Source organism: Perca flavescens, chromosome 22 (assembly GCF_004354835.1).
Source record: "Perca flavescens isolate YP-PL-M2 chromosome 22, PFLA_1.0, whole genome shotgun sequence".
Taxonomy (NCBI): Eukaryota; Metazoa; Chordata; class Actinopteri; order Perciformes; family Percidae; genus Perca; species Perca flavescens.
In genome coordinates this window covers 11,569,897-11,594,425 of record NC_041352.1, presented here as the reverse complement: position 1 = coordinate 11,594,425, position 24,529 = coordinate 11,569,897, and the positions used below count along the sequence as shown (strand labels likewise).

At 41.4% G+C, this 24,529-nt stretch overlaps 1 protein-coding gene across 2 annotated transcripts in view; it reads right to left on the bottom strand.

The window, feature by feature from the left end:
• Positions 1 to 3,502: 3,502 nt before the first annotated feature.
• The window catches only part of LOC114549379 (nuclear mitotic apparatus protein 1), a 108,175-nt gene continuing 87,148 nt past the window's right edge, over positions 3,503 to 24,529 (bottom strand). The window contains exons 23-29 of one of the 2 annotated variants that reach the window (XM_028569654.1): positions 15,003 to 15,112; positions 13,965 to 14,039; positions 12,781 to 12,874; positions 12,632 to 12,672; positions 7,895 to 7,997; positions 7,231 to 7,377; positions 3,503 to 4,719 (exon numbers count right to left, since the gene is read on the bottom strand). In XM_028569654.1, coding sequence (XP_028425455.1) covers positions 4,357 to 4,719; positions 7,231 to 7,377; positions 7,895 to 7,997; positions 12,632 to 12,672; positions 12,781 to 12,874; positions 13,965 to 14,039; positions 15,003 to 15,112 — 933 coding nt within the window. In that variant the 3' untranslated portion in view covers positions 3,503 to 4,356. The remainder of the gene's footprint in view (positions 4,720 to 7,230; positions 7,378 to 7,894; positions 7,998 to 12,631; positions 12,673 to 12,780; positions 12,875 to 13,964; positions 14,040 to 15,002; positions 15,113 to 24,529) is intronic. The other variant, XM_028569655.1, reaches the window with a different exon arrangement.

Sequence of the window (24,529 nt, the reverse complement as noted above, 5' to 3'; positions counted from 1 at the left end):
AGAAATATGAGTATTGGTTTATTACACTACTTTGAATTGTATTACTTTGAAATTGTACTCTGCAAACAAGCTTTTGATCAACTTTTTAGTATCAACTGACAACTTTGTTGACTAACTGGCCAGTCTCCCTAAGAATATTTTAATTGTTTAAAGAAAGAGAATCTGGCTCCTTTATTGACAACAGAGAACCTCTCCATGCTACTGAGTGCTATTTAGCCAAACCAGCAATCAAACCTTCCTACAGGATCAGTAGAGTATCACACATGATCATCTTTAGACTAGCTAATCGCACTGTTCATCTATCAATTCAAGTGCTTCGGAGTATTGTAGTCCCTTTTGCTGTTCTCACTCACTCTTCTTTTTGTTTCATGAATTCACCTTCCCCCCACCTCCACTCCATTTTGCCATGTTGTTTCATGCTTTATGTTTCTGATCTACAACGTTGGGCCCAACAGAATGGCAAAAAGATGCACTGTATCTGCACCGTTGGTTGCCAAATACAACATTGACTATATAAAATGTCATTTATTTGATAACTTGATACAGAGATAATCATTATCCTGCCAATTAAGACTGATCTGATTAGTCAGCCAACTAAACAGCCAGCCAACCTAATGCAGAAGTATTGTGTTCTCATTGTGCAGCCAATCAGAGCTGTACTTGGAGTCCAAGATACATGGTAAGATAAGATAGACTTTATTAATCTCACACTGGGGAAATTCCTGTGTTACAGCAGCTCAAAAGAAAAAAGAAAAACATCAGAATAACAGAAAAACAATGTTGTACAATGGTGTACCCGCATTTACAACAAAAGCATGGACTCCATGGTAACTCTCAAGACTGACTAATACCTAAAAGAGCTGCACTTCTACCAATGAGAAAATATCTCTTCACTTATTTTTATTACAGCAATGGGCATATGAGTCAAATAAGTAGTATTGGTTATGGCCACTTCAAGTCCTCCTCGGGGATATTTGAGTTCACAGCTAGTCGTGGGGTTTATGATTGTGATCCTGTGTTGTTCAATGGAATATACATAAGGACAGTTTCGGTTCAATTCCCAAAAGGGCCACACATGCTGCAAATTAAATCATCATACAACAATGTAACTATGGTTGTTTAAACATAGTTAATGAACTATACACTTTCATATTAAGTTAGGTTTTGCTCTAATGACAATATTTGAGCTATTAAATACAAATCTGGATTTTTTTTCTTCCTTTTTACTACCGCATCTTTTGTCAGAGCTTAATACATATTCCCTGTTCGTATCTTTATAGGATATAACGGATGAATGGAATCATGACTTGGAAGCGGTAACGGTATGTACAATATTTGAAGCTGCTGGCAAAATAAAGCAAAATACCTGAATAAATGCCAAAAGTACAAAATGGTTGCAAGTCCATGGAGAGCAGTGCAAACAAATAATATCTTTTCAGTGGAGTTCATTTAGAAAATGTGGAAATTAAGCATAAAAATGTGATTTGGCAGTGATTCATGCTTTAATGTGTGACAAAATGAAATACAAAACATAGATAATTGTGTGATAAGTGTGTGGGGGATGGTGTGAAAATGAAGCTCTGCCTACAGCCTAAATTCACCTGCACTAACAGAATGTCAGCATTTCTCTATAGTGTAGCTGTATAGTCTATAAAAAGTAACCACATAACAAAAACCCATCTTTTTACAAGTAAAACATTGGGTGAATAACTGTCTCCTGTTTCTTTCTTTCCTGTTTTTTTGGAGTGACCTAACTTTTAGAGGAGACATGTTGCCAGCACTACTGTCAGTTTTCTTTCTCACCCTCTGTTGCTGTTCTGTCATTTTCTGTTGGTGCTGTGACAGGACCGCCTCTCCCACTAAAAGTCATTGTAACAGTGGCAGAATACTGGGCTGGTCCCAGCTCAAGCATTTTTTATATGACAAAAGAGCTGTTCCGGGTGTTGGATATATAGGTTATTCATATACATATACAGAATATTAAAGTTAAAGTTTGTGTGGTAAGGTCCCTCTATTCCAGCTTACGACGTGAATGCAAGCTTTTTGTGTGATTAGCATGGGCAACCACACAGAGACCTACAGGGAAGCCCAGACTGAGAGCTGATAACAAATAAACATAGGCACAAGCACCCCAATCATTTGTATCTTGAAATAGGGATCAAATAATCCCTCGTAAACACTGTAATGAGTGCTGTGATGATCAACAGCTACTCTGTCTCTCTTTCTCCGTCTCTCTCGTGGTTGAGGGCCCACACTGTTCACAAACAGCCTGACGCTAATTTGGGATAAGAAGAAAAATACTGACTTGCAATATTTTGCTGGTTTACCACAGATTTCCAAGGGACCACACATACAGCAGTGAAGTACCACCCACTCTCATTTGATGAAATTAGGTTAGGAAGGAGCCTGTTCTGTGCTTTTCGCCTTTATGAGAGAAGAGCTCATGGTGTGGAAATTAAGAGCCTGTATGTGCTTGTGTGTGCATTTGTGTTTGTGTGTGTCAGAGCTGGCTGACTAATCCCTCCACAGAGCTGAAACGAGTTAAAAACACATCAAAGGGAAGCTTAACCTCTGTGAAACCTCACCGGGTTTTCAAGAACAACAAATGATCATTCTCCTCATTGTTTCCAGGGGGACTCTTTTCACCGCTGCGCTGCTGACTTTTCCCTCGGTCCTGGGAGTTTTCAAAAAGCCTGTGGTTTCATTTTTAATGACTGTGCCGTTTGCGTAAGTGTGTGTGTGTGTGTGTTTTTTGTGAAAAGAATATAAATGCGTGCGGATGTGTGAGTGGGTGCACGCATGTGTGTTTGCACATAAAAGAAGGGTATTTTTGAGTGTGACATGGCAAATGAGGAAAACCAAGCTAACAAGGACATGCAGTTCTACCCCCAATCATTAAAATGCACGACATCCTGACTGGCTATACAGCAGTTATGTATGAACAGAACCAATGAAGGATAAAAAAAAAGGGGGGTTTGGAAGACAGGTGAGGGAGTGTGGGGGGAAAGGTGGGGGGAGACAACATGTGAGAATGGCAAGATGAGAAAACCAATTGTGGTCTGAGACCTGCTTTCCCTAGAATTCTCATTATCACATTATACAATAGTGCTCTTTTTGTTCAAGTTCAGATATTTGCATGCTTCCTTTCCTTGTCGCTGCTCGCGTAAATGTGAAACAGTGCTCTTCTTCAACCACTCATGCTCATGGGGAGTCAGCAGGTCAATATGGTTTGTCGTCCCTGCTTCAAAACCACATTGTAGATAATGTATTTAATGGTTTTGCTGGTTAACAACGTGTCGACACATTTGTGTGTCTCAGCAGTCACGTAAAACAGCTCTAAATTCTAATTATGCAATGTTTACAGGTAGCATTGCTAGTCTGTTGTTCCAACTGTAAAAAAAAAAAGATATTGTTGGCATATTGACAGATGAAATGAAAATGGGGAGAAATGCACGACCGATTACAAATCTCTGTTTTTATTTTCCCGTCTTAACGCGGGGGCTCAAAAGCAGCGACAGAGAGAAATCAATAAATAGTTTTTGAAAGTATAAAACAAAATACAAAACATCTACCATCATAAACATCTAATACACTCAATCACACACTCGCCCACAGGCACTTACAGAGAGACAGAAGCACGCAGACACATAATGTACTTGCACATGAAGACACACGGCCACATTCGCCGCAGTAGATGCAGGACACATGGCGCACAGCTGCAGCGTAATTAGAGACTGTGTTACAGCCATCCCCATCAACATCTGAGGTACGTCTGTGGATACTGATGATGTGCCGTCTCTCATTAAACCAAAGCACCACTCTTCTCCAGTGTAAGACACATTCATCAACACTTAAGAATTTGCAGTTAGCCACTTGTTCTGTTAAGGCCATTTGCCTATTTAAGTAGAATTGAAATTGATTATAGTTCATCAGAGCTGTCGAGATTTTCAAATCAGCGCAACAATAATACATTTTAGTGCGTAGTGCTACAGTTTTGTGGCAAAATAAGACCATTTATTTGAATTAATTGCCTAAGTTATACACTGCTACTGCTCCGAGCAGTGCAGCATTTTGAGGATGCATTACATTTCTTCTAAAATGTGAATATATTCTTGGAATAAATCTCTTAATGGCACAGTTGTAGAGATATTTTTTAGGTGATTTTTTTTTTTTTTTTTTACGATTTGAGAGAATTCCATCATCCACTGGTTCTGGAGCCCCCCTCAGGCAAAATGCACCCTGGGACTTGACTTTGACCTGCAGGGCATTAACCTCATACTGAGCACACTCCCCGGTGAGGAGCTGCAGGTCAAAAAGTCATGACTGGTCAAAGTCTTCAGGGGGCTTTACTTCAGATTAGTTCAGATCCCTGCTTGTCCACCCAGACCAGGCGTCTCCCGAAGAGGCAGAGGGCCTAATCCAGTACGCTTCGCCCAAAGCCTCGCACTCACCTGGTCTCTCTAATACAGCACAGCTCAGCTTGGTTTGGGTTAGAGTCCCGTCAGTGTCCCCTGTCGCTGTGTCCAGGCTCAGGGGATGAGGGAGGCGGAGGGATGAGGGTAGGGAGGTGGAGAGAGGAGGTGGGCGGGCTCTGACAGAGAGGTGGATGGAGGAGGTGGGAGGAGGAGGAGGGAGCAGTCGCTCCACTTGTCTACGCATGGAGCGCTCCTCCTCCAGCTGCCTACGCAACCGCTTATTCTCCCTGCTGAGCCAGTTTAACTGGAGAGACAAAGAAAGAGACAATCTGAGAGAGACATATGCACAAAAGAAGACAAAAGAGAATAACAATGGTTTTGAAAGAAAACCATCATGTGAGACCGTGGAACAGACTGAGGGAAGCAGGGAAGAGGAACAATTTCAGGTGAAGTTTCAAGGAAGTTTAAACATCACACTAATAATTACAAAACTTAATTGGAAGTTAGCAATAAATATCAACCATCAAAAGTCAACAGCTATCAAGTTGATGAAGTAGAGGACATCTCATTATGTGCTTAATTCATCTTTCACACTTACTTTCATGCCTGTTGAAACAGAAATGCGAGGGTAAAATTGCGAAGGGGGTTTTCAGGAGAGTATTGTGTTCACAGCTTGAAATGGTTGCAAGTAGGAGTGTACATTTCTACATGAAAACAACCAATTTGAGCGATCATTAGAGGTCGATTTGACACAAAATCATCCGTGACACAAAACAAATCACACATCGTCAGAACATGATTGGGCTCCCTGGAACACAATTACAGCCTAGCTAAATTAAGGGTTTTTTATTTTTTGACAGGGACAATTGGGTAAAGGCAGGGAGGAGTGTGAGTTAAAAAGTGGCTTTAAATGCAAAAAATAAAAAAGACATTTACATTTGTGGTAATTATATGCAAAATGCGCCAGTCTAAAAACTGTAATAAGTCAGATAAAAGAGAATAAAAGATTTGAAATAATGTATTTTTAGCTATAAGGAAGAGTAAAATAAGAAATTAAAGGATGGAGAGACAAAGAGACATGTCGGGTAATGACAGTTGCACTCATCCACATCTGTTTTTTTGTGTGTGTGTGTGTGTGTGTGTGTGTGCAAACGCTGTGGTTCAAGAATGATGTCACATCGACATGTCTGGCCATGTGTGTGCGTATGTGTACGTATGCATGTGTGTGTTAAAGGGAGAGAAAAAGACAAGCGGAGATGAGACAGACACATTTCCGGATGGTTCTGTTAACATTACCCTTCCAGACACACACACACACACACACACACACACACACACACATCTGAGCAGATGTATTACATCTCATGACTAGAAATAGCAAGGTCTTAGGCTTAACCCTCAAAGAGCCAATGACATGTCGATGTGTCAAAACTATCCTAAGACGCTTAAGGAGTATTTACCATCTTCAACAGGCAAACATACGGCAACGTGTTCATTTAATGTTATGCCAAAAGCAATAGAATTTCTAGATGAAAAACACTGAGGTTGACATTTATAATTAACCGTATATTCAAGGGGACCTGCTTAATTTTCCCCGTCTTTGGTCGCTCTGGATGCTTTCCTAATTGCAAAGGAGGGGGGTGAAATTAAAAATCACAGCTTGTCTCTTCAACCTTCACATATTGCGGGTGAACTGCTGGGCATATGTTTGGATGAAAAGTATGTGTGTCAGTGGGGGAGAAAGAACGAAAGAGACAGACAGAAAGACATGGAGGGGGGTGTTTTATTGCTGGTGAATGATGAATGAATTTTATTTGTATAGCTGGGTTTCCATTCAATTATTTTAATACAAATTATGAAAATTACTGAGCTAGAAAAGCTGAATATAGCAAACTTTGAGTAAATTTCTTCTCCTCTGCAAAAAAAGTTTAACATTTTTTTAATGGAGTTTTGGCTCCGTTGGCGTAGGATGATCTGCCCAATGAAAACAACAGAAGTTCCATTGCTCCGTGCAGCTACTTCAAGTGGGGGGGTGTACTGAAATTTTGCTTCATGCTAGATGAAGAAGACTTCATCTTTAGCATGAAAGCATGAAACACTGATGCTAAAGCACAATAACAGCTCACTAAATGCTAATAAAGTCTTGAAAGAATCCAGTTTTTTTTTTCTTTACTCTGATGTTCATTTTCACCCCAGTTGATGGAAAATCACTTAGCTCGAATGTAATTTTGTGTGACATTTGCAAAGTTTGCGTGAAATTGGCTTGACAGTCGGATGTAAATCATGCGTGCGTGTGTGTGTTGTATAGCTGGTGTTAATATGCGCCTGTGGGCGAATGATAAAGCAACAACACTAAACCAGTTTGTGACTATGAGTAAATAAGACCGATCCAAAGAAGACACAGACCTGATGTATAACCCAAAGCCTTTCACATAGATAAACCGAGACATTCCATTCAGCTTCTTTACTGATATCTGCATGTGTGTGCAGGTTTCTGTGTGTGTATGTGTGTGTGTGTGTGTGTGTGTGTCCAGTGAAGGGAATAGCCTTGTGTAAATGAACTGTCTATACCCCATCCTTCCCGACTGTGCTTGTATGTTTGTGTGTGCGCAAGATGTCCGTGTTGGATCGATGTGTGTGATGATTCACACTAGAGATTAAGAGGTGCTATTACACACCTGACCTGTTAAACAACACCTCTCTCTTCCTCTCTTGTCGGTCTCTTCCTCTGCTCCACCTTCTTCTGCCTCATACCTGCAGCTAATGCCATTAGCTTTTTCCAGAAACAACACGACATTAAAACTTCAACAAGTACCAGCTTTTGTCGTCTGCCGTCAATCAGCGGGCCATTCCATGGACTAACAAAAGTCGGGTGAGCCGTTCCCCAGGCCCTCGAGTTTTGGAGAACTGAGGGGGCTGAGGAGTACTTTTGATTTGTCTCTCCTTTGGTGATTTGTTGACTCTTGTGAAGTTCAACACAGTTAAAAAAAAAGAAGAAAAACAAAGTCAGCTTTTACTCAGAATATTCCTCTGTGTTTTTTCCCCCCACATTGTTTTATCACAGCGGGCCATTTCCCTATGCTGTCATGGAGAGATCAGCGCGGCTGTATTGATATACATCCCTCTCTCAGTTTCATGAAAGGGAAATCAGTTACCAGTGGAAAGAAACGTCACTGCTTCTTCCCAGATACGATTTGTCCCCCTTCCCCACACCGCACCCCCCCCCCCCCCCACCCCCAACCCGCTGCACACTTTTCACTTTTATCGTAGGAAGAGGAAATGGATGTCTGTATGTGCTTGTGTGTAAGTGCGCGTGTGTGTTTGAAGTTGGACGCATGAAAGCTTCCTCTTCTGTGTGAGCTCAACAGCAGGTGGGCTGGTGTGTGGGTGTGTGTTTGTATCTGTCGGGTAAAAGGACTGTCAGGACCTGGTGTGTGTGTATACCTGTGAGTGTGTGTTTGTGTGTGTCGTGCTCTTACTTGTTGATTTAGCATTCCGATGGCCTCCAGGTTGCTTCGCAGTCTGGTCTGCATGTCCTCAATTTTGCTGAGGTTTAGAGCCACACAACCCTGCTTTTCCATGCTGTAAGATAAGCGTATGTGCACACGTAATGAGGAATGAGAAATTAGCTTTGACATCTTTACAGCAAATTTTAGTACCCCTAGAAGTTTAAGAGAACAGATGAATAAAAACTTTTCTTTCCAGCTGCTGCTTGAAACTGCCTCATGTGTAGTTTATCATAAAAATCATATTAAACTATACACTCCTCCCGTCATGGTAAACTTTTGAACCCAAGTATTTTTGTACAATGATATGCATTTGCGAGACACAACAGTTTCAATCAAATGTCCTCAAAATCCGGGGCATAAAGAAGTTGCCGTACATCATCTTCATTATAACCATCTTCATTATAACTTATTACTGAACTCAAAGATGGGTGAGCAAATGAGTTCCAGAAATCATTAAATTATATATGAAAGCGCATATAAAATAACAAATACAAAAACAAAACGAACGCAACCGCAGCCAGGGAACATTAAGAGTACAAGAAGCCATTTAAGATTTTAACTGTTTATTAAAAACGTTTTGGGGAAATGACAAACAAATGTTAGGGTCTGCTATCTTCAGACCCAGGGCTGACTATGGAATGTCTATTAAATTAACGACGGTGGATAATGGTGCTCTGTACGGGCTGAAGAGCTTGCTGCCCCCGCTTTACGCTCTTTCTTTCATGCCCCAGTGAACCTGTCCAGTTAGCATTCGGAAAAACCTTCTAAATACTTTACTGAAGACTTCTTAGCCCATTAAAGTACCACTGTACCTCCCCAATGTTAATTTTCTTGTAAAAGAGCAAGCTGGGTTTTTCTATCAGAGCAGCGGATGGAAAGACGGTCCCGCTTTGCTTCGGTTGAGAACACGGGCACGGTCATGGAGACGCTAATAAATGGCATCATTGTTCGTGTAGATGTGGGTGAGCTCAGACACAGACACACACACACACACACACACACACACACACACACACACACACACACACACACACACACACACACACACACACAAACACAAACTTGTGGCCCTATTAGTGATAACTTAAAACATTTAAGATCTGAGGAGACACTTGAGGGAGTTGCTAATATGTGAACTGACATTTTTGTCTGAAAGGTTTATGAGATTCATTAGTGGAACAATTCCGTTCCCATGTATTTGAAACCAACCTTGGTAAACCTCAACCAAGAGACTCTAGCAACAATATAACCGGGACGATAACACCACTGCATAAAAACGGTATCCCTGTACCATCTCTTGACTGGGATTTCTCTTTTGGTTTTATATGGAAAATGACAACAAAATACAAATGTATATATGTATGTATATGACATCTTTTTCATTAATTTTTCTAAATATGAAAAGAAACAGAAATTAACAATGATAATTCATATAAAAAGCCATACATACACCAGCTGAAAGAATATAATCTGAATCACTGCCTTTTAACCAACTAACTAATTAAGCTTGGCCAATGTAAGCATTTTATTTTTTTTTTTTTTTTTAAAGAAACCTAATTTCGTGAAAATTACATCCCTAAACTGAACCCAATTGCAACTGACCCTTCTAAATCTTTTAATTTCACACCATAATGATGATACAAAGAACATTAATAAGAAGAAATGCTGAAATTTCCTTTGATCTTTTAAATTGTAAATGCCTTCTAAAAGATAAGTTCCATGAGTTTTGGTTGCAACAGCGAAGGCAAAACAGCAGCCATAAACTTTAAGCACAAGCATAAAATCCAAAGCGCTACATCTCCACAGATTCTTCCCATGATTTAAAGTCTTTTCTAGATGGTAATGTGGTCTTCAGCAGATCATGAAACATCACCGCCGCTGAGACAACTGTGTGAGATTTATGCACCCGATGTGAGAAGAGGCAGCGATGCGCTCAGCGCTTGGCGTGACGCCTGTGTAAACATGTGTTCCTGTGTTTACACGCAAACATGGATGTGTATAATTAGCGGCTTAACCCAATCAGCGTGTGTATAATTACAGTCATTAGTGTCACAGCCAAGCTGCCATGCTCTCTAAACCAGGCAATAAACTACCCGGTCCCTTCATCACCCCAATCTCGCTCCCATCTTTTTTTATTTACTGCTTTCATCTCAACATTTTATGCAAAACTTGACAGTCTTCTTCCACAGTCTCCTTATCTCCTCTTTCTGTTTCTGTCACTTTGGTCCTCTGTGTTTGTACAAATCCTCTGCTGTGATCACTGGGTGCTCTTAATTGAGAGCACATTGCTAATGGTGCGACTGATGAAGCCTGATGCTTTATGAGCGCTTCTCCCCAGCTGGGTTGTGTCAGACAGTCACAACAAACAGCATCAATCTCTGCTTCTGCCACTTAGTGCATTTCAATGTGCACTGGCTTTTTAATGTTTTCAGATATTATTTTAGATCATTTGAGGCAAAATGTGAATTTTGATAACAAGTCAATATAATTAATTGAGTCACTGGAGTGATTATGAATCATATTTCTCCATATCTGTATATCTGTATCAGTGTTTCTGTGTCCCAGAATGGCCGCCCACCAAGAGCCAGGGTCTGTCCGAGGTTCCTGCCTGTAAAAAGGACGTTTTTTCCTCGACACTGTTGCACCAAATGCTTGCTCTTGGGGAGGAAATTGGTGGGTCTTTGTACATGATGGTGTGGTGTCCATCAAGTGTCCTGAGATATAACTCCTGTTGTGATTTGACACTATAAATAAAATTGAATTGAAAGATATTTGCATTTTCTCTGCATGCCTTTCAGATTTTACAGCAAAGCCACATTGCTTTAGAGCACAAAACAGGAGCCATTTTTGTATTGTCAGAGCTGATTCTTGTTCTTCATATTGAACACTTCTGGAGTGAAAGGCACAGACACACAGTATCCTTTCTCCTAGGCAACAGGCAGGGTTTGGATAACACCCCATGCTACACATAGCACCTTGGAGAAGAGTTTTACAGGCACATTGAACAACAAGACCATGATCTGTCTGCTCTTGATGGGGTACTTCAGATAGTGCCTTCATTGTGCAACAGATTGTAGCTATTAAGGCTAGTATTGTTCTCAAGTCAAAAACCCCGGTCTCTCCTACATTTTCAGAACAGCCAGCATCTCCATCCGGCCATCCTTCAAAGCCAAACATTTGCCAGAAGATCAGTACGGTTGCAAACAAACCCCTCAATCCTAGTTTTGACTTGATTTGTATATTTATTTGAAAATAATCAATAAAAACTGCAAATTTGACAAATTCTTTCTAACTGAAACATAACAGAGGCCTGTTTATTTTATCAATCTAAATTTCTATCTGATCTATTCATCTTTTCCTCACCTCTCGGGGGGCTTTACTGGCACAAACTGCCATCCATAACGTGAAGCCGTGACACTCCTGCTGCTTGGGAACAGTAGGCCATGTAATCATAATACATTTCTTTAATAAAGGCATATCTAATGACAAAACCTTCACGCCGTGTTGATTGCTGCCAGTGATAGTGACAGTGGAGAGACACTGAAGATATCCCCTTTGCCATCAGTAATGAGATTTGTACACTGAATGTATATGGCTGCCATGCAAGTATCATGACACATCTGTTGCCTTATAAACATATGATTTTCATACATATGACATTTCGGGTAGGGTGTGTGTGTGTGTGTGTGTGTGGGGGGGGGGTTACAATAATGAAATGAAATAAATTAAGAATCCTCATAATAAAGAAAAAAAGAGAATGGATGGGGAGACACTATGGAAGAGGCTTTCATTCACTGTTTTATCTCGTTCCATGTTATTATATTCGCTCAATCAAAACCCCTCTTATGCATGCATCTATATGAACTGCCTCTCTCGCGCTGTCCCTCTCTCTCGCTCATTCGCAATTATGAGAGAAAGACAAAGAAAACCGATTCATCTTTCTGTCGCGGCCCCTTAATGATATCATTAAAATGACTGACAGCTTTGAATAGCACTGGAAACCTACTCCAGTCAAAACAAATCTGATCCGTTTTGGAAACAGAGCCTGGTGGTTCGTTAGGGGAGGGGTGCAACATGAGCGTGTGCATGTGTGTAGAATGGGGTGAGGTGGGTGGGGGGTTGTTAATGAGGGAGACCTTAGGGGGTCACACTGGGGGTATGGGGAGTACTGCTGCAGGCAGGTGCCCACACAAACACCCTCTCCCGCCCGCACACACACCCTCCTTCTCTCACCTCCATCCTACATCCAATCCCATCTGTGCCACATTCATTTTAATTACCTTTATGAACATAATAAATATATCTCCTCTCTATTGATGAATGCTATTTGACAGCCATGAGGGTGGCAAGCAGGAGAGGATGGGCCTTTGATTAGAGTGTAATCACTGTTAAAGGCCCAGCGTGAATAACGTATTCAGATTGAAGAAGAGACAGACAAACACATACATGCACACACGGGGCAAACACAGGTGGCTAGGCCCATGGGGTGTTTCATTCACAACTTGGCACTCCTGCTGTTATCATTATCTGCTTTGTTCGGGCTAGATTGTGTGTGGAAGAGCGAAACATGGTGGGCAATGCTTTTGTTGGATGTGAATGCTAAACTCCCATCAGCTGGTGGATGGACAAAAATGCATGCACATATATGTACTCTACACACACACACACACACACACACACACACACACACACACACAGATGACTCACGCTTTCTCGTCTTGCCGGATGCCCTGGTCTCGGATCTGGGCCTGCAAACAATTATACAAAAAAAAAAAAAAAAAAAACTGTTTGTGATCGACTCTGATTTGTCTCTTCCTACTTGTAGTTCACTGCTTTTCCACTTTGCACTTGTTCACCTTAAAGTGTTCCATGTCTCTCTCCTTCTCAGCCGCCACTTCTTTTAGTCTCTTTACCTCTTCCTTCAATGTGTCATAACCGTCCTGAAGATGCCTGAGACAAAGTTTAACAGAAAAATATACATAGAGAGACAGAGAGAGAGAGAGAAAGAGGGAAAGAGAGAGGGAGATAGACAGACAGACAGACAGACAGACAGACAGACATACACCTATTATCATCAAGAGCCTCTTATTAACATGGCAGACAAAATATTCTGCCACACAACAGCAATAGTGTCTGTGTTTCTCTGCTTCCTGAACAGCCTTTAACTAGCAGTTCAGACATTAGCTCTGACACACAAATACACACACATATCGTAATCTATTATAATGAAATGCTAGATTTCCGCATCCATTTATCACTTACCCTTGTGGCTATTTATGTCAGCGTTTTGTTATGCCACCAATTCTCATTATCCAGAACTATTAAAACAAGTTGTTGTTCAGATGTTTATTGTACTATTATACTACAGAAGCATGGAACAATTTTATTTAATGGAATGGGAAGTAGAAATATCACGTTTCTGTATATTCCGGGAGGGTGCTGCTGAGTATACGGCGTAAACATTCTATTGTCCTAACTTTGCGTAGCCCGGGTGTTCCAGGTGTATAAAGACTGTTACCATTGCTACAGGTTACAATTCCAAAACGCTAAGAACAAAACACTCAAACACAGTAAGTTAACAGAGAGAGAAAGGAAAAAGCAGACTGCTGGGCGGGGCATGGGGAGGTAAGGGGGGTGGGATGACAGACGGCTAGACCACTTTGATCTCTGGAAAGAGGAATATGTCACGCCCATGTCTGTGTGTGCATGTGTGCGTGTGTGTGTGTGTGTGTGTGGGTCATGATAACGCAGATATGCAGAATGACTGTCAGGTGCGAGCATGTCTGAGTCCACCTGAAATACCCCAACACACACACACACACACACACACTATAATCACAAACTCTGGTGGGAAAGTTGACCTAGTTTGCAGGTGTAGCGGTTAGCTGAGCAGTATTCCCCCGCCCCCCCCCCCATCTTTAGTAATCGAACATACTGAAACAGGATTGAGACACACACACACAGACACCAACACGCAGACATACATTCACTCATTGATAAAGTAAGGTACCTAAAAATCTTCCTCTGAATAAATACTCACTCTTTCTCTTCAGTGACGATGAGCAGCACCTTGTTTTGGGCCTTCATCTGGGCAGTGAGGCTCTCGTTGGAAGCCCTGAGGGGAGAGAACAGATTCTGAAATCTAATGATGAACTTGAATGAAAACTACAATAGGCAAGACTTTTATAAGGAAATAAAATACCCGCCAGTTAAACAGTATATTTTGCTTTAGAGGACACTAAATTCAAAACACACACAAATAAAAAATACACCGCACACACACCATCAACGGAAAAACATACAGGGAACACAATACATTTTTCATCCATCCATCTTCGTCCGCTTATCCGGTGTCGGGTCGCGGGGGGAGCAGCTCCAGCAGGGGACCCCAAACTTCCCTTTCCCGAGCAACATTAACCAGCTCCGACTGGGGATCCTGAGGTTCCCCAGGCCAGGTTGGAGATATAATCCCTCCACCTAGTCCTGGGTCTTCCCCGAGGCCTCCTCCCAGCTGGACGTGCCTGGAACACCTCCCTAGGGAGGCGCCCAGGGGGCATCCTTACCAGATGCCCGAACCACCTCAACTGGCTCCTTTCGACGCAAAGAGCAGCGGCTCTCTCCGAGCTCCTCACGGATGACTGAGCTTCTCACCCTATCTCTAAGGGAGACGCCAGCCACCCTCCTGAGGAAACCCATTTCGCCGCTTGTACCCTGGATCTCGTTCTTTCGGTCATGACCCAGCCTTCATGACCATAGGTGAGGGTAGGAACGAAAACTGACCGGTAGATCGAGAGCTTTGCCTTCTGGCTCAGCTCTCTTTTCGTCTAAACGGTGCGATAGATTGAATGCAATACCGCACCCGCTGCGCCGATTCTCCGACCAATCTCCCGCTCCATTGTCCCCTCACTCGCGAACAAAACCCCAAGGTACTTGAACTCCTTCACTTGGGGTAAGGACTCATTCCCTACCTGGAGAAGGCATTCCATCGGTTTCCTGCTGAGAACCATGGCCTCCGATTTAGAGGTACATTTTTCATATACAAATTTAATGAATATTAATAATAAGAGTGTGGTCCTACTTTTGTTCAGTAATCCAATGGCTGACATTAGTCATGACCAGCTGACTTTCATGGCGAAGGTTTGCATTGTCAGACCGTGTCCCCTCCAGCTCCGACCGGAGTGTGTCCACCTACGAGACACAGGCACATATTATCCATCATGTGGTAAGCGATCATATATTCATATTATAATTCATATAGCAACACTGTAAAATGCTGTGCATATTTTTTCTTTTTTTTTTACAATAATTTCCCCAATAATTAGTTATTTCCCTAACTTAAAAAAACCCTCTATTCTCTCACTGGATTCGTGATGAACAGAAACAAGACCAACATTCACTCCATCGCTGTTTGATTTAGTACTTTAGTTAAAACCTTAGAGTCTAATGTTGAAACAGAGGTTAACAGCTTAAAAAATATTACTTATTTTCAAGGAAAGTATTAACGTCTAACACTGGCTTTCCACATCTCTGGCCCTGTTCAGACCTGACATTAACATGCGTCTTGGGTGATCCAATCACATATTATGGAAAGCCGACGGCTGGGGACTAGTGGCGATAAAGGCCGACTGTGACGTCGCCTTGCGTCAGCCGTCGTCGCCTTTGTCTTGGCCAAAAATTAGCACTGGAACTATAGACTGTATATTTTAAACACTGCAGAGACTAAAGCCGACGGCCAAGTAACACATATGTTCTGCGCCTGCGTGAGAGGAAATAACTCTTCATACCAGCAAGCAGCCGTTCTCTTAATACATCCATGTAATCTATTTGTCATTCAACAAGGGAAACCGGATAACGTTGCTATGATACACACAACAAACAGCGTTTGCTCAATCAGCGGCAGAACCGAACAGAGCCTCCAGTCCCTCTGCTTCACTCCCTGCCAGGTAGACAGCAGACACTGGGAGATGGCTAACCGGACTGTCCCTCTCCTGGTCTGTCATCTGTTCTCTCGGCCGAGAAGTCTCCCTACAGTGGGAGCGGAGTTGAGGGACCGAACGGCCGACTGCTGGCTTGTTTACTAATGTTAGCTTGCTAATTTCACCCACCCAACATGCCTTCATCAAACACTGGTTACAAAAAAAAATTTGCCAAACAAAATTGGCAGTCATCTGGTGATAGCAATGTGCTTTCCTTTGATCCTTTGATGAAGAGCATGCAAATTAAACATTAAGTTGTTACAATTTACTAATTTAGAGGCTGGTCGGCTGGCTCATTGACGTATATAAAATGGACCAACAGATCCCGTAGCTCTGGACAGAGACCAGTGAAGGATATTAGAAGCACTTTTCTGGTGATAGCTGAGTGTTACTGCGAAGCCTCCAACTGAGCTCAAAGACGTAGATGGGACGTGACAATGTTGGACGTGAGCAACCTGTCTGAAAGTTAAGTCTTCTGGTAGCTGTGCCAAGAGAAATCTCAATCATTCCCAATCTTGCAGACTGAGAGCGTAGGTATATATGTAAGGAGATAACATAGGCACAGGCTAATTATTGCTAACTAAAATGCTAGTTAACATTAGTAATTAAACTTAAACAGCTAATGTGAGTCAAAAATGTCTGCGAGCTTCTCATGTACTGTAAGGTAATTTCTCTACTGTGCGACAGTAAGTCGCGTGGTTATGACACAATTGTTAGCCTATTTTTACATAAACGTCTGCTACGGAGCCATAACGTGAGGTAAAGTAATGGAGCCTTTTATACATTGTTGTGTTTCTTTAGAAATAAACAATGGACAAATGGAGTCTTTACACGCTTCAGATGTAAAGTTATTCGCTGTCAAAGTGGCACCAAAATGAATGGCGGTCAATGGATAGGAGCTACGCGTTCCAATGAAAAACGTACCCCCTTGGGCTGGCTAGTAAGCTAGCTTGCTTGCTAGGGGGCTAATTGTTTAGAGGTGCAGAGAGATTGAAGTCTATTACGGTCTTTATATTAAATATCTCAGTACAGCCGACAAAGGTCGATGAAAGCTGACGAAGGCCGACGTTTGGCGACGGTGCGGGACTAGGCCGACGTCACCGTTGGCCCAACTAGGCTTGGTGTGTCAGGGCCTTGAGTACACAAGTTCACACCTGGTATTAAAATGCGTCACCTACTGCGTCTTGAGTGACCACTTTGATCGGATGTCACTTCCCCACACCATATGCAAATAAACATGCAGCCTACTGTACATAATTTCCATTTGCAAAGACCAAATGCATTGTTGTTTTTAAGCGGTGGGAGGCGGTAGTTGTAATATCCTACATACTTGTGAATTTAAGTACATTTTAAGGACCTAAAAATAACTTGTCTACCGGTGGTCCCTGGGGACCTCAATGCCACGACACCGCCGTCTTTTTCTCAGCTTCCGCATCTGCCTTTCTCACTCTACAAAGTGTCAAAATAAAGGAAGGTAAAAAAAGGGGGATGAGGCTCTACGTGAGGCTCTAATAAATGGGAAGCAAGGACAGAGTGAAAATAAATGTCAATAATAGAGCCTAATAGCAACACAAGAGAAACATTAGTTAAAAGGAGAATAATAGGTGATGAAAGAGATGGCGTTTGCAGATGCAGGTATAAATTGCAGGGTGAGGTATTAAGCAGGTGCAAAGCAGGGCAGATGGTGGATGGGGGGAGAGCTGAAGACGAGATTGTAGAGAGAAAACGGGTGAGGGGTGCAAACAGGGATGGGATGGCACTGGCCAAACTGCTGACTTTTCCATTCTGCTTATCAGTCAGGACCTTTCCAGGCCTAAACTCTATGGACCCTGACACATTACCCTTATCGCCATGGAAACACCTTGATATACCATACCATCTTCCCACAAAGACTTGAGCAAACATGAAAAAAAGTTTCCAATATGTGGGCCATGATTTAAGTATCCAAAAAAGTCAGATGATTAACCCAAAATGTCAAAATAATCGAAACTGCCAAAATCAAAGTGCTGTGTGATTTGAATCCCATAACATATTTTCCTGTTAATGTTTATCTGGAAAACACTACCAAGTTAAATTTAACACAGAAATTATAGGACACCTGATCCTGTTGATGCAGAGCAAAAATCACTGATTATGACAATTATCCTTAATTTCATCATCCAATGTCTTCAGTGGAACAGGACAATACAGAGGATAAGCCAATAAGAAATAAATCATTCCTACCACAGGCAATACCACTTTTTAACACTTCATCACTGGGTGTTAGATAAGACTCATATACACCACAATACTGCACTAAGTGCAACTTGCACAAACATTGGTTATACTTTATAACCAATGTGGTTACATCTTTATAAATACTATTTAAGTAGGTTGAACATTTTTATTCGCCACTTGTATATACGTTTGTACATTATTTCCCTTGTATTTTTTATCTTTATTTTTGAATAGCTGTTCTTGTATTCTATTCAGTATGTGTGCTGTGTGTCTTATATTTTGCTGCTGTAGCACTGAAATTTCCCAATTTGGGATCAATAAAGTAAATCTAATCTATTACAGTAAGAGCGAAGAGTTGAGAATCATCAATGATTACAAATAAAATAAATTGTCAATAAACTGTCTGTAGTGTTCACAAGTCTGGTAACGGAGTCTAAGTTTGTTGATCTCATGACTGTTGGGGATTGAACAGTGTGTCAATATAAAAGTCAAACTCCTATGTAGGCCACGCCTACATTTACAGTTACAGGACTACTGCTTGTGCACCCCAAGGTTAAAGTGAAAATAACATGCCCAGGTTTTTAGTTGCCCAGGGTCAAAATATTGTAAGTTATTTACAACGTTATCTAAGAGAAGCCAGTCTTTCATGTGTGCTCCACATTAACCCTGGGCTACAGAGTGGGCAAACAGTTGACCAGTCAATTTTGTTAAATATTTTATGGGAATAAAATTCATGCAACTCACAGGACAGCATAACATTTTGTTTTCTTTTACAGGAAAATGTGCAACGTAATATTAAAATCAGCTGCGACGTCAATTGTTTGAGGAATGGACAGTGAATGAAATATACTGCTAAATGAGCCGATGCAACAGAAAGGTTTGACTTGGTCTAATATTTGTCTGTGAGACATGTTCAACAAGAGAATGACCCCTCAATAACAGAAATGAATAGGCTGTCTTAGATGTGAAAGGAAGTTGTGAAGATGACACTGACACATAAATTTCATAACATGATGAAGAATAACACTTTAATTACACTCCGATTAAGGAAATGCTGCATTTCCACAAATAAAGCAATGAATTAAAACTGGGAGAACAATGACATCACATTAAGCAAATCAAAACCGAGTCAGGGCATCAATTGTAATTACATTCATCAACAACTTTTGTCTCATGCATAGACACATCTTCACGTGAAGGAAGTTCTGTTGTTGACCAAAACCACACATTAATACTGCAATATTAAAGATATACACAAAAATATCAAAACGTACCATTCAAAAGCTCAAAACACACCCACAATGCATCGTCACACACACCCCCACACCCACACAACCCCACACACCCACCCATCCACCCCCACACACAGGATCTGTGCTGTGCTGTAATGACAGTAATTACCTGTGGTCGCACATTAACATCTCCCTCCTGACTGTCTGACTGGCTCGGCTAGCGGAGGGATGTAAATCGCAGCAAGTCTAATGTTGTGATTAGGACTAAATTACGCACCATCACTCTGTTTCCACCAGTGTCAAGGGAGGGAGTGAAAGGGTGTGTGAGAAAGAGGGGGAGAGTGAGAAAGGGACATTTTTTTAGAGAAAAGGGGACAAAGGAGGTGCGACTGCAAGCGGGGGGAGTAGGAAAGTAGCATACCTGCTTAACATTTAGATTGGTTTTGTTGCACAAATATTTTAGCAGATGATGGGGGCTAAAAGGGGCAACAAAATGCATTTGGAACACACTTATAACCAAGTTGGGCGATACCACTGGTCCCTTCAGGCCTATGCTAGAGAATATAAGTTGACGACTGCAGTGCTGGTGGAGGATTTGGGATCTTTACAGCTGCTGCAATGGTACTTATCATTTTGATGGTTTATTCTATCAAAATAAGGCAGAGTTGTCCAGTCCACACTTTTCAGTGACAATAGATACAAGATGAACTTTAGGCCATCTTTTTTCTAAACTTCTGAATGAACTTTCATGACAACCCACAAAGCGCACCTGCAGACAGAGAAAGAAGAAGAAAAAAGAATTTGTGGAGACTTAATGGATTTTCCATCTCTTCTATTCTCAATGGAGCTGTGGACTAGTATCACATTGCACATTAGCTGTCCTGGACAAAAGTGCATTTTCACTAAAAACAGACCAAGCGGTCCAAGGTTGTGGGATAAATAGGATTCAAAGTTAACTTTTCTGGCTAAGGAGAGAAATATGAAGAGGAGGGGGAAAATCCAGAACAGACAGCCTGGTTGTTGCTACCGTCACCATCAAACCGCAAGAGCTGAATACGAGCCATTACTCTGTTCCACTCAGCTCATCAGAGCACATCCTCTCATCAAATTAATGAACACATTTATTGTTAAACACGTTTTTATAAAACATTCATTCATTCTGTCTAATTAAAAGACCCAACAGGCCTGACATCAATTAAATATGCATACTTATCACTCACAGGGTCTGAATTAAAGATCTACAGGCGTGTGTGTGTGTGTGTGTGTGTGTGTGTGTGTGTGTGTGTGTGTGTGTGTGTACACTATGTGTAAATGTGCGTGTGCGATGGCAGCAGAGAATGAGGTATCCTAAGCAGGTCTTCTCACTCCATGCTTAATGGTGATAATCATGGCGTGACCCAACATTAAGACCATGTGTGCGTGTGTTTATGTGTGTCCCACTCTCCCTAATGGTGACGATGATGACATGTTCTCCATTAGACTAGTCGGTGGGCCACAGCAGATCTAGCATATTAATGATGCTGATGATGGCTTCTTTAATTACCTTCGTCTGCTGCAGCATGGCCTCACTCCTTTCCCCGAGTCCTTTCATCACACACTCTCCTACGCATGCTGCTGGGTTGTTTATCAGTGGCTGCCATTATTGAAGTCCCTTCTCTTGCATCTAGCCTGCATGAGCTACATTACCAGCCTTGGTAGAAGTTTCTCACCCACTTCCCAGCTAGATGTAGTCCCCCCCTCTACTGTAGTAGGTATCCTTTTAATATATAGAGGAAACTCAGGCTTGGTGTCCATTTAACTGAATGTCAGGGACTACTAAACATATACTTACATATTTATAACACATACATATTTCTAATCTTCTTTACTTAGCCTTTGATCAGACACTTAAACTCTAAATGAAATCAAAATATTGCCAATTTTAGACTGCAATTAGATAATGTTTTACTTTTGAGAAGTTTGGTTTCTTCTAGTTTCTGCATAGGGATGTTTGGTGTTTTTTGACGTAAGGTATACAAAGAAGGTATTTGTTGGTTTTGTACTAAATTCAGTTACCATGTCCGCACTTGAATCATTTCAAACAATACCAAATCTAGTAACTTTATTTCAGTGTTCATTTTTGGCAAATCATGCATTAGTTGGAATTAGTTTGTTCTTGAGGTTGCAGCAGGATTGCTGAAGGAAAGATGCAAATTGTGTCGTGCAGCTTCTAAGACTGCTATATTTGTTGGTAATCTCCAACAATAGAAAGCAATAAATGTGTCCTGGATGTGTGGGATTCCCATTTGGCAAACCTTGCGATGTTTAGTTGTCCAGGTGACCAGCCTGCGACAGTGCTTAGCGGACAGCAGCAGCACAAAAGAACAATTTTAGGTTTGTATTGTTGCTGTATTGTTTAGTGATGAGCTGATGCAGCACTAGTTTGGAAAAACATTGCCAGCACTGTTGTTATTTTTTCAGCACCTTAATAAAATGTTAGAAAACAAAATAATGTATAGCAGTGGAAATCATTCATTCATAACTAATTTCCCCCTATATGATTGATTTGTAGGAAACACATTTCTGCAAAATAAAAACGTGCCTAGGCCAAACTCTTTTTAGAGACCTTCAAGTTCACTTTACAGTACAGTGAAGCAGCCCAAAACTCAACAATGCTGGGTTATCATACTATTCTATACTTGTTGTATAATGTTACATGTTTATATGAATAGAAGCATTTATATGAGATGTGGCACTGTATTTACTAAAAGATATATCTCACAAATAAGGAACAAAATAAAAAGTATGCTGCGGTTGCAAAATGTTGAATTGAAAAAGAAGCACGCTTTTATAGGTTTTCCATTCAATTAAAGCTAGTCCTTCAGCTAGACTGAGAACAACTTTAAATAGGGTGATATTACATAGCTCTTTTGGAATCTATGTAGAGGACGAGTGGCCGGCTTGATTTGTAAAGACTCATTTCCACTTCAAGGCGTTTCCTTGAACCACGGTCACAAACGTACATACAAGTAAAGAGTCCCAACTGTACTAACTGATATGAACTTGCCTTGTTTTTTTGCCAAAAGAAAATATGTAAATACACATTTTCAGTACTTGGGATCAAAAGGTTTCAGTAATCCAACGTTTACATCTATAAAATCAAACAAAGATGGGTAAAAGAGAAAAAACATTTAAATATAAAAACACAAATTTCACATTTTCTCTCTTCCTCTTCTTTCTTTTGCTAAATTAATATCTTCATACATTATATGCCCCTTCCATGAACCTTTCTTTAGCGCAATGTTTCATGGTTCATCCACATCCATGCACAGAAACACAGACATTACGGCAGTATGACAGTTAAAGGGACATAGAAAGATATGGAGACAATATGATAAATATAATGTATGCTCGACTGTCTGTCCGATCCCTCAGATGGATTACAGGACTGTGGTTTAGTGAGCTGTGTTTGCGCGTGATGGGACACAAGGACACGCCTGCACACACATATTGAACAAATTCGAAGGCCATTCCATGGTTAAACAGGCAGACAATTGGACCACTTCTCTTTGTTTGTCAACTAAACAAATGAGCTTTATTTGTCCGTCCTCACTTCTCCATCATCAAACCTGTGATCGATGCGTGTCATGCTAAGCTAATTAGGCCAGGCTTGGGGCTTCTAACAGGTATAATGTGTGAGATCAATGAGCAGATAAGACCGTTCCAGAGAGCAACTCTCTCGAGCGTCACCATAATGAAAATACTACACACTCATTTTTGTAAAAGTTCAGCCACATTACAAACAAAAACACGCACAGGTGTCGGCGTTTGACACCTGTAAGTGTCTCAAAAATGATTAGATAACTGCAATATAAGAAAGAAGCTAAATCACTGTCTATCACTGCTGGAGTGGTGAAGGAAATGGAGGAAACTGGAGCAAGGGACATTACTGGCATTACATTGCTGGCCTCCATCTTCAACTACTGTGCAGAATAAAACAGCGCCCCTTTCCCACAGCAGGTTTGAGGCACGAATGTTGCACCGTTATTCCGCCGCGCACGTGCAAATGTGTGTGCATGCATATGATCTTGGTAAGCATGACATCACTTGTCTACCACTTGTATGTGCCAGAGGACGCACAAATTAATGTGTAAAATCAAATGTTCCCACTTGCACCTACAGATAAGACCACACACACACACACACACACACACACACACACACACACACACACACACACACACACACACACACACACACACACACACACACACACACACACACACACACACACACACACACACACACACACACACACACACACACACACACACACACACACACACACACACACACACACACACTCCTGACAGACGGTATGCTATCTAAAACCACACCGGGGCAGGATTATGCCAGCGTTGTTTGGTTCAGTGTAAAACAACATTGCGGTGTAATGGTGATCTTCATGGCAATAATGCAGAATCTCTGTGTAAAAGAGGTTGTGTGTGTATGTTGTCTTGCTCAGGGATACTAAAGCAGCGACCAGGCTTATCTCTCTAATCAATAGGCAGGCACCCCACTGAGTCAGAATGATTAAAAGTTACTGTGTAATTGTATTTCTATAGGATGACATTAATAGTTGTGAAAAAGGTTATGGGAACGAAAACATACGTAAACATTTATGCGTTTTGTGCTATCTGAAAACTTCTCTGCAAATTCTCATTAAAGCGGTTTGAAATCTTTTTACTCCATGCTAAAAGAAGTTGAGGTAAACACACTAATGACTTGGATTTTGTGTGTGTGTGTGTGTGTGTGTGTGTGTGTGTGTGTGAGGCAGAGAAAGAGAGTGAGGAAAAGGAAAAAGGATAGAGGGATGAGCTGATCAGTCCCACAAACTCATTTTTATCAAGACTTGTATTTGAACTGGACTCATGCAGAGGGACAGGATCGAATAAAAAGTGTGTGCGTGTGTGTGTGTGCGCGCGCGCGTGTGTGTGTGTGTGGCAGAGAGAGAGCAAGGAAGAGGGAAAAGGATAGAGGGATGATCTGATCAGTCCCACAAACTCATTTTTATCAAGGCTTGTATTTGAACTGGACTCATGCAGAGGGACAGGATCGAGTGAAGTGTGTGTGTGTGTGTGTGTGTGTGTGTGTGTGTGTGTGTGTGTGTGTGTGTGTGTGTTTGTTAAGCGACATATATG